At 42.6% G+C, this 10843-nt stretch overlaps 1 protein-coding gene across 1 annotated transcript in view; it reads right to left on the bottom strand.

Annotated features, from left to right (window-relative positions):
- Positions 1–814: 814 nt before the first annotated feature.
- si:dkey-225n22.4 (collagen alpha-1(XXI) chain) overlaps positions 815–10843 on the bottom strand; it is a 63318-nt gene continuing 53289 nt past the window's right edge. Inside the window, exons 26-31 of the mRNA XM_037756916.1 lie at positions 10431–10463; positions 8867–9022; positions 8518–8572; positions 5790–5984; positions 3447–3524; positions 815–1648 (exon numbers count right to left, since the gene is read on the bottom strand). Of these exons, the coding sequence (XP_037612844.1) occupies positions 1461–1648; positions 3447–3524; positions 5790–5984; positions 8518–8572; positions 8867–9022; positions 10431–10463 (705 nt within the window). The 3' untranslated portion in view covers positions 815–1460. The remainder of the gene's footprint in view (positions 1649–3446; positions 3525–5789; positions 5985–8517; positions 8573–8866; positions 9023–10430; positions 10464–10843) is intronic.

The following is a 10843-nucleotide window of genomic DNA, read 5'->3' as shown; positions in this document are numbered from 1 at the left end:
GGGACATATCATGCTCATTGTCAGGTTCATATCTGTATTTTGGGTTTCTACTAGAACATGTTTACATGCTTTTATGTTCCAAAAACACATTATTTTTCTCATACCGTCTATCTGAATATACCTATTTTCACTCTCTGTCTCAAACGCTCTGTTTTAGCTCCTGTCTCTTTAACACCCACTCCTGAAAAAGCCCAGTCTGCTCCGATTGGTTTGTGGAAAAAAAAAAAGAAGGTGCACCTTCGCAAAGGTAGTTCTCAAGCCGTGGGCGGTATCAAGCTCCCAGGAAGATCGCCGGGCTTTGACGCAAATTTTCGTAGTGGCCAAAAAGGTGGAATTACAATTTCCGGGTCCGTCACGTGATGCCATTGGGCCCAAAAAGACTTTTCCACATAGACTTACATTGGGAAAGAGACGTCTGTAAATCAGTGGATATTTTTTTTCTTAGGTAAATAAACTTCAATTCAAATTAAAATAAAATTAGCAATTAACAATTATCTCTTATTTAACACTTCATTAAATATATTCATTCATATAGAGCAGATCCAGACCATACTGTATAAATTAGAGACCCACATAAGATCCCCCATGAGCACTTGGTGCGACAGTGGTAACCCTATAACGGATAGAAACTTGGGAAGAACCAGGCTCCTCCATCTGCCTCAACCCAATACTTCCCAGTAAGAACACTTGAATAGCCCTTATTAAAATCATTAGGTCCTAAAACTTGTAAAATGCACTAATAGCCAAGTTTCCCCTCCACCATTCATGTGAATGAACCCCAGTTCAAGGGCTGGGAGGCGGGGTTAAAGGAAACTCTACTGCGCCTGCTCTATGGGCCCAATGGATGCGGAAGATCGCCGGAAGATCCGATTACTAGGAATAAATGGAAGCCCGCTGCCAACGCTGTATCCAGTACTCTTTATACATCTATGGGCGGGATATTCTAGCCTGCATTTTAATATAGAAAGGGTAGCCAAATCTGAACGGCTTGTTGAATCACATGTTTTCTGATCTAGGCAGCCCACAAATACCTGACTGGGTTGTCTTATTTCACAGTTTGTGGGTTGATAGGTACTCCAGATACCCAAATGGATGTACACAGGCACTAAAAAAAAATTTTATTTTTTTTTTCTGATATGTCCCCTTTAATGTGTAAAGTAGCCATGTTTGTCTGGTATCTCAATAAGCTAGATTGCTATCCTGCTGCCCATCTTTGATCATGAATTCCATAATCATTAATCCATGCTCTGTCTGTTTTACTCTAACTCAACTAACAAGGTTATTTCTGCCTCCAGTTCAGCTGTTCTCCACACACACTTTGTCATAGAGGAGCCAACAGCCACCCACACACACACACACACACACACACACACACACATTTCTGTAAATCAGTGATACAGTAAATTCCTCGAAACACGTGGGTGTGTTGCAATAGCAGCCTTTCCCACGCTGCTGTGTCATCAGACGTTGGGTCCTTTGCTGTAATGTTCCCTGAGGTTGTAGGTCTGATAACACATGGACGCATCGCAAACCCCTGGAAGCCCTGGGTTGCCCCGTTTACCAGGATCTCCTGGTGGTCCTGGTTTTCCAGGAATTCCCTCGTTTCCTGGATGGCCGATTCCATCGAAGCCACGAGGTCCCTGAATCCCTGCAGTGATAAAGATAAACAACATAAAAATTGCAAGCAATGATGACAGGACCTCGGCCCTTGTGCATGTTGGGGGTATTGGCGGGACACTGGTTGACTGTTTATGTTCTTGACCGTCGGGCACTGCGTACATAAGTTAGATGTTATTTCCTAGGTGGAGTGCGTGGCACTGGCTGATTATCTGTTGTCAGTAGGTGGCACTATGACTATAACTTAATATGGACGTGTAAATGTCTTCAGGCCTGGACTCTTATCCAGCATTGGAAATTTGGGGCAGATTGGGCAATGTAAAGTCCAGCTTCCTGCAAATTGCCTGCACGGCCACGGCAACGCCTTTCCACGTAAACCCAAAAGCTTCGCAATTTACCAATGTGAAGGTCTTGAGATTCTGCTGACAAAATTTGAGATTGATCTGTTAAATCCTCTAGCAGGAGTTTCGAAAAGTTCAATACCTGTAGAGTGCCTAAAATGGCGTATTGTCACATGACCTATGACATCATCATTCGAGGAATCAGCTATTCCTTTGCAATTTAATTAGCCAGAGGGTTATACCAACCACTTCTAAAACAAATCCGATAAAACCTCTAGGAGGAGTTTGAAAAGGTTTGCATAAAATACATGAAAAACGCACGATATTCAAAATGGACGACTTCTGCTTCGGTGGAACTAATGAAAGCCAATGGGAAATATGTCCGAAATGATTAGCGCAATGTGGGTACCAAATTTTGTGAATATCGGAGCAACTTTTTTTCCTAACTAAGGCCTTCCACGCATTAGGGGGCGCTATGGAGCCCACTAAACATGCATGACCTCAATGGCTGTATATTCTCGCAATGTTCACAGGTTTTGATGTATGCGCCAAGTTTTGTGAGTGTTTCGAGTATACCAAGGGCGTTAAAAATGCGTTCCAAAGGCTAAAAGTAATTAGGGGATGCTATAGAGCCGACGTGCCACACCCAAGTCCAATTGTGACATCAAATCAAAAATAATCAACAGTCTGAATATGGGTGCAAAGTTTCATGAGTTTTTGTGCATCCTAAAGTCCTCAAACATGAGTTCGTAAAATGAAAATTAACGCATGAAATCCATCATGACTGACTTCCTATCGGGTGAAAGAATTTGAAAAAAATATTACATGTTCTTGAACATGACAGCAATGATCCCACCAAATTTTCTGAACATCGAAGGAACTTTATCCCAACCTGGTGTGCGTTTGGGGGTGCTATGGAGCTCGCTGGCCACACCCAAGCCTAATCATTGCAGAATTTTGCAATTTTCACCAGTTCTGAAGCGTATGCCAATTTTTGTGAGTTTTCGAGCATCCCAACCCGTCAAAAATGGGAGGTTCTTTGCACTTTCAGTGCCAGGCACCGTTAGCCCCCTGCCACTTTCGTGCTCTGGGCCCTAATCAGAAAATAAGGTCAAACACAGCTGTTCCTGGTATTTCTGCCTCATTTATGGCAAGAAAGTTCCATTAGATTTGCTCATCTTCCAGCTGAACTAAAAATAGCACACGCTGGATCATAAATTACAGCTACTCATGAATTAATAAGCTATTATAGCTTCCAGAGAAATACGCCGCTCACTGTCTGTAACTCGCCCTCGCGTCTGCCTCACCCCACCTACCGAGCTGTCACTAAAAGTACTCATTGAAAATTAAGCACAAACATAGTCCACCCACATATTTATTAAAAATGTAACACTACAAAAAGCCTTCTGAAAGGCCAGATGTCAGAAATAGTTTAATGGGTGAAGACATTTCAGAAAATAGGGTACAGTAGATGGGTTTGTTACATACCTGACTGTCCAGGTGGTCCTGGAGGTCCACTGTAACCTTCTCCTTTGCTGCCTTTGAGCCCTCTTAGTCCCACGTCACCTGGGGACATAATATGTCTGCTTTAAAAAATAGCATTAGTGCTTCTATAAATGAGCTGTCAGATTGAGAGCTGCAGGAACTTAATGGCTACGTTCCCTCGAAAGCAGCTGTGTCCAGTCCTGTGCTGTGGAGGCTACAGGCTTTCATTACAAGGTAACACTACAGCCATTTATCTCACTAATTCTGGACTTTCTTTTTTTTTACAACCTGGATTTATTGAACCAAATTATCTAAAGCACTTATTTGAAGTTTTGGGTACATTTACGTCCATTACGGACACACAGCAGCTTCAGTGCAGAGTCCATATGGCACAACACGAACCATTAGACAGGATTTTAACAGGTTTAGTTTAACGTCGTCATCCAAAATCATTTACATGAAACTTCGGTTTTGGGAGTCTTTGCTGAAGATTTAACAAGTGTGAAACCACAGATGGCACAAGAGTCTACAGCCAAGCTACATTAGCCTACATTAGCAGGCCTGAGAGGCTGTACCTGGGCACAGCGCTGCTTTGAGCTAGATATGACAAAGCTAATATGTTGATGTTTAGCAGGTATAATGTTTACCATGTTCACCATCTTAATTTAGCATCATAGATCATCACAGCGTATTTTTGTAGGCTAATCTGGAAGTTAGCATAGCACGGGTTCCCTCGACAAAAAGCAAATTGGATTGTTCCATTGAGTTTTGGATTTTTACAGAAAATAAACTCTGTGGCATACAAACTTTTTATGATACATGTTTTGTTCAGCAAGATAATCTCCACAAATGAACACCACTTTTATGATTTCTGAAGTGAGAATGCAATCGCCAGAGGTAAAAAACAGCCAGCGTGATGACATTTAATGCCCCCAACAACCTCTATAGTCTCATTCAAAGCCACTTGTTAGCAAACGCCTTTTCAAAGACACGTAAAAGCTTCAAAGTTCCCGAGTGGGCTATTTACTCAACCCTAATCCTAACGTTATACGTGGTAACAGTGTGAACGGTAGTGTTAACACATGAATTGTCGCCCTTTGAATGCAGCTTTGCAGTTAGTTCGAGTCCTCCTGACTGCGCTCATTGATGATGCGCGGTTCAGTCACACCCACCGGTCCGTTATGAGAGCCAATCCGCCGCCCAACATGTAAAAATATGCATTAATCGACCTCCCGAACCCGACCTGCAAACCGCAAACTTTATGCATTATAGTAGCACATTTATCAGGACTGAGGACTGAGACAAGTACGACAGAGACAGACTGAGCTACTTTACTTTCGGCAAAGTATTTTTTCTTTTAACTTCATTTTAGTCTCGTCTTTTTTTCGTCAGTGATGTGCATGTTTGATATCGTCACAGTTAGTGTTTAATGACGGTGCCGTCTTGTCATCGTCTCGTCTTAGTCATGGCAAAAAAGGTTGTTGACATTCATATTTCGTCATAGGCTTCGTTAACGACGTAACAACGTAACACTGTTACTATGAGGTATTTTATGTCGTAGAACAAAACGTTAAAATCTCTTCAGCTTGTGTTAACCACAGGCCTCATTTCAGGCAAAAAAAAACATTGACTTCCAGACGAGGGAACCAGAAAGGAACTCATTTCTGGGTTTTAGGACTCAATCCTGCAGCACTCTATAGAAGCTGGAAAAATGCTGGATCCTCCACTTCCCACAATCCAACTAGATAGTGCCTTTCATTAGTCCCCACCTGGATGGAGGAAGTCAGGAGGAGCTAAATTGTCTACCTCTTTTATACTCCATGCCTCCAATTTGAGACGCAGGCTTTCTGATAAAACTCACTTCTCCATGTCCAGCTTTCAGTCTTTTTCCCCTCAGTGTTTTCAGTCTGATACCTCTAAAGCTGCTGACTTAACCAGTGGAAATGCTCCGCAGCAGTGGAGTGGTACAGTTTGGCATCTTTCACAGCTGATTAGCCACTCCCCCGTCTTAAAGCGGTGATAAATCAGAGACAGCTCATTGAGATGGGTTCGCATTCAGTATTTGTTGTCTTTTGCTCTGCTGACTTTCACTGATGTTCCCTTGTTTAATGATCTTGTTTTATGGGGTACAGTGAACATCAGTACATCCAATTTGTTAGTCGTTGACACTGTTTTGATTTTAATCGTTGATGAAAGCAACAGTAAATTCTGTCCCAGCTCTTGTTCATGAAGTTGTGTTGTTTATCGTCTTGTTTAAAGAGACAGACAGCGGATCAGACACCACTGGAGCGTTGAACACAGATAACATAACCCTGTTGAGTATTCCCTTTTAAAAAAGTATATCACCTTTGAGGCCTGCAGGACCCGGCCTCCCAGAAGGTCCTGGGTAACCGGGAGCGCCACTTCTGCCAGGGTAACCTGGAGTTCCCATGGAGCCTTTGGGTCCTGGGCCTCCTGGCTCGCCCCGGGATCCCTTCACACTCTCGCAGGGTTCACACCTAGCTGGGGGGGCCAGGGACTGGAGCAGCGCTGGGAGTTGATCTGCAGGGCATAGCCAGAAGGTGCTGAGTTATCCATCAGTATATTAAATATTATGTCAAAACTGCTTTCCTAATAGTCTGACCACATTATACTGTACGCCTAACCACATAGAAAACCATATATGTTCTAGGTTATCCTAGAAATGTGTCATCCTTGACATTCTCAGTTGGGTAAAGATTCTCAGGACCGTTGGGTGCCATGACATTGGAATCGGTAGCCAATCAGGAGCCTGTTTGCTGCAGAGATATTGGGTGCTTTCCAGTCAGCTAATTATGCTCCCTCCCATCCTCGCTCCTCAGGCCCATGACCCTGAAATCGAACAAGGTCAACCATCACGGAGGATGTTCCAATTAGAGCTACGACCATAAATTGGCCAATATATATGAACCGCTAGTCGTAGCACCACTGCAAATTGGGCATCATATCCGTGTAAAATGTGTATAATGTGTATAATCAGAACGAAAATTAATTTTTGCAACTTTGCATGCTTTTTTCTTCTTCAGACAAAGGACTTTATTTTACTTTATCGAGTTCATCTCTGCTCGTTTAATGAAAGTGAGGGGGTTCAAATATTTGCTATCCACGGCAGCATATAGTCTCAGCTATTATCAGTCTTATAATATACATCCACATCCACAAAGCAATTATAGATTGTGATTGCCTATTAGTGTTATTCAGTCACAGTCAGGCAACAGATCTAATCAGTTCTGGAGCAACAGACATAATCTATGTAAGTAGGTTCTTTAAATTTGCATTTATCAAAATATTGTATTTATAATACTAATGGAAATAAATGACTATGTGTAATATGAAAGAGGTTGCTTGTAGTGACAGTTCAACAAAGTTAGCAAACAACTAGTGAGCATGGTGGAGCATTTAGCAGCTAAAGGGCCAGAAATCTCCCTCAGGAGTTGGTGGAGACCAAACCAGAACTAGATGGCCAAAAACATGAGTCCAAATGAATGCTAATGTTCCTCTGTAGAAGCTGAATACATAGGCATATACTGTATATCTATATCAAGTTTATAAGGTGAGGTCATTGTTAATGCTTGTTCCACTGCTACCTAAGTGGCCAAAACAAAAAAAAAACAAATCAGTGAATGCAGGTTTAAAACATACAACTAGTTATTTGTATCTATTTATATGTGGTAACTTTTTAGACTGAAAGAAAAAAAAACAATAGAGTGAGCAAGAATGACCCATTTGGTAGACTAGTGCAGTGCGCGTTCTTGGCGTGGCTGTTCGGAGCGCATGCCCTTTTGGGTCCCAGTATTGCTGTTTGCAGCATTGTTGAGATCCGCTCATCGCATGTTGACTCCAGGGAAGTAAAGAAGATTTTGGTTGTAACATTAGTATATCTTCACCTGATATGCCAGATGGTATATTTAGAGAGAACCATCTGAGAAGCAGTCATTGGAAACTGTTGGAAAAGGGCAAGCACATTAAAAAAATACTTGGCAGGTGATTGGATGAGCCATCTGTCAATCAAACTCTTGCCGAAGCCAGTCAGGAGAAGAGCGAAAACATCTTTTCGATTGAGAAAAGCCTTCAGTGCCGTTCTTTGCTCTTCTTTCAATGAAGACACTCCAGTTCTGATAGAACCCATGCTATTGCAGCATCTACGCTGACATCTTCATGAGCCGCCATTGTTGTTCAGAACAAACAGTCGGCTTTCTGTGTCATCACACACACCTAAGCCACGCCCCTAGCTGCCTGTAAGGTATATTCAGCATCCAGCAGCGAACTGCAGTCAATGAGCCGCAGCCTGTAAAGGACCGCTGCAGACGACATGCTGGACTCAGTCCGCAGAACCCTGAAGCCCTGCCCCAGTTAGTGCACAGAGCGCTATCGCTTCTCAAAGTTTATTAATATTGAATGTGTCGCGAGTCCAAATTGCACCAACTTCAACACTGCACGTCCTTGGGTCCCTAGCAATACACCCGCCAAGTGTGAAGTAGATCGGATGAACGGTTCTCAAGATATGCTGAAGACACACACACACACACACACACACACCACACACACACACACACATACAGAGGTTCTTTGCTTTCTAGTTAGATGTGATTCCTCCATCCTCTTGCATCATTGTTGGGAGGAGAGGGAGAGGTGAGGGATGCGAGAAAGCATGTTAAAATGGAAAGCACCCATAGTTTTGCTTGATTTGCTTTGGGATGAGGCTAAAAACTGCAAATACTGTGGAATGTACCCACTTAATGACTGATCATTTACATTCACCTTCTTGTCAATAAAGGTAAATACCTGAAAATAGCCATTATATGTTGGGTTATTTAACATTATGCCACTCTTTACAGAGAGAAAAATCACTTAAATAGTTAGATATCAGCACTAGATACCCAGATTTAACCCTAGTTTGTTATAATTGGTGTAAATTGATCAAAGGAATTCTGTGAAATGTGCAACTCTACATCTGAGACAGCTGTTAGGAGCATTTGGTGTGTGCTGGGAGGGAGTTACAGACCCGGGCTTTCTGGTTCTCGGCAAAGTGACATAAAAGCAAACAGATACTTACTACGCAGAACATCAGTGCAGAGCTTTAGAAGATGCTCATCTGAGGGAGGCTTGCCCTGCAACACACAATTACACTTTGATTCAGCCGAATCCACTGTGGGACTGGGAAAACAGGCTCAACCTGTGATTGAGTGTGCTTGCAGATTTACAGGATCTTCTCCAACGCTCCATTCTCTGTCTTCACTTAGCCCACACACACTGACAGCAACGCTCCCATTACTCCCAAACATAACTCCCCCAATCCAGGCAGGAAATCACTGACTGTGTCTTTCAGCCTATTAGTCTTTTCTTTTTTTTTTCTCTATCCACTCAGAGGAGATGAAGAGGAGATGAAGAGGAGGTTCACTCACAGGTTTCCCAGGATATCCTGGTTGTCCTGGTTGGCCCGGCAACCCGTCCTGACCGGTAAATCCCCTGGGACCAACAGCACCCATGTGGCCCATGTGGCCCATATCCCCTTTCTTTCCATCAGGCCCCCTGTGGCCTACGTCACCTGACACCCCTGTCTGAAGAAGCAGGAGTGAGGACAGAAAACGTAGGTTACAAAAGAAAAAAGGTGAGGCCTATTTACATTAAATTACATTAGGTTATATTAAAAAAAAATCATTGTTTAAGACAAGCACATCTACTGCGTAGTATTTCCCCACTGTATGGAACCTGTCAGAGTTAGATAATATTTGAGACTCTGTCCTCTCCAGAAAAAAAATAATCGTCATTGTCCTAATCAAACTTAAATGATAGGACTTTTACATGAATCATGACCTTGTGACGATACTGAGCTAATACGTGAGATTGGCTTAGCCTCAGTCTGTTAGCACAGTACCTGTATGTAGCTAAATGCATATTTAAGACTCATTCTACAGGGGTCTCGTTTTAAAACGAGTCAGCTGGAAACTCTAAAAGACAATGGTTGTGAAGGTAACCCACAAATTGTGAAATTGTGCAAAAACTCTTGCAGACTTGCTGCCCGATGACCTATCCTAACCGTAACCATTCGAGGTCAATGCCTAACCTTAATCATTCTAGGTCAAAGCCTAACCATAACCATTAGAGGTCAATGCCTAACCTTAACCATTCAAGGTCAGTGCCTAACCTTAATCATTCAGGGTCAATGTCTCACCATAATCATTCGAGGTCAATGCCTAACCTTAACCATTCGAGGTCAATGCCTAAACTTACACATTCGAGGTCAATGCCTAAACTTACACATTCGAGGTCAATGCCTAACCATAGGCTACCCATCTTGCAAGAGTTCCCTTAAATTGTGGGTTACCTTCTAGACATGACAAAAGACAACAGCATGGAGCTAAGCTATCTTAATTAGCTTGATACAGCTGGTAAAATCTGCCAGCGACAGCTGGCAAAAATCTTCGGTCTCCAGCTACAACTGAGAAATTGCCTTTCTATACCTCTATCTGAAAACAAGCACCCATTGTTTAAAAAAATGACGTGCGAGAATGGAAAGCTTGACAGACGTAACAAAACAGTAACTAAGGGGGTTGGGATTAGCAGGTAATCAATTATACCAATTAAATCTGCACATCATTCCAAAGTTTTGTACTCTTTCACAGTTTTTTTTGTTAGTGATCAAAAGCATGCTAATACAGTATGGACTTGTATCAAATGATATCCTACAAATAGTACAGCACTTGCACAACTGAAGGAGACTATATCTCCATAAATTGTGATTCTGCAGACAGCAAAGTGTTTGATATTTCAGATGTGTGCGCCTTTAGAAAAGAGGGCTTTTGTGATGTATATTTTTGCCCGGGGGGCCAGATTTCCCCAGGCCTGGAGGTATTGGCTCTGTAAGTCTTCTATAGCAGCCGTGCAGGCTTGACAGGGCTTCTCACTGCGGCGCAGAATAAGACAGAATGGATTATATCTAATACCGCAAAGTCTAATTCGACAAACCTCTCCTTTCCTTCCCATGGGTCCCACTTCGCCCTGACGGAAGAAAGAAAAGAGAGCGGGAAGGGTAGGGAGGGAAAGAGAAGAGGGGGAAATAGAGAGAGACAGTTAGAAACTTCATCTTACATATCAAAGGCTGAGTTAGTATGTCAGAGGAGCTATGCTCGCTGTTCTGCATTGCTGATGCAGAACCGCTCTCTTTTCTGTCAAAACCGCTGGCTGACAAAACATTTTAGATTGGTTATTGTAATGCATTCTCTCAAGCTTTTTTTTTATTATTTGCTAAAAACGGCTGTGGGTATGTTCTGCTTCCCTTAAAATGCTTCCTCTTTTTTCAATTCAGCCGTTCTCCTTTCTTTGGAAGTGATTTCAGCCATCCTAGTGCTGCAGGAAACAAATAAACCAGCGTTCCCTCA

The sequence above is a fragment of the Sebastes umbrosus genome, chromosome 21 (assembly GCF_015220745.1).
Source record: "Sebastes umbrosus isolate fSebUmb1 chromosome 21, fSebUmb1.pri, whole genome shotgun sequence".
In the NCBI taxonomy this organism is placed as follows: Eukaryota; Metazoa; Chordata; class Actinopteri; order Perciformes; family Sebastidae; genus Sebastes; species Sebastes umbrosus.
Note: the sequence above shows the minus strand (reverse complement) of the source record. Positions and strands in the feature narration are given on the sequence as shown.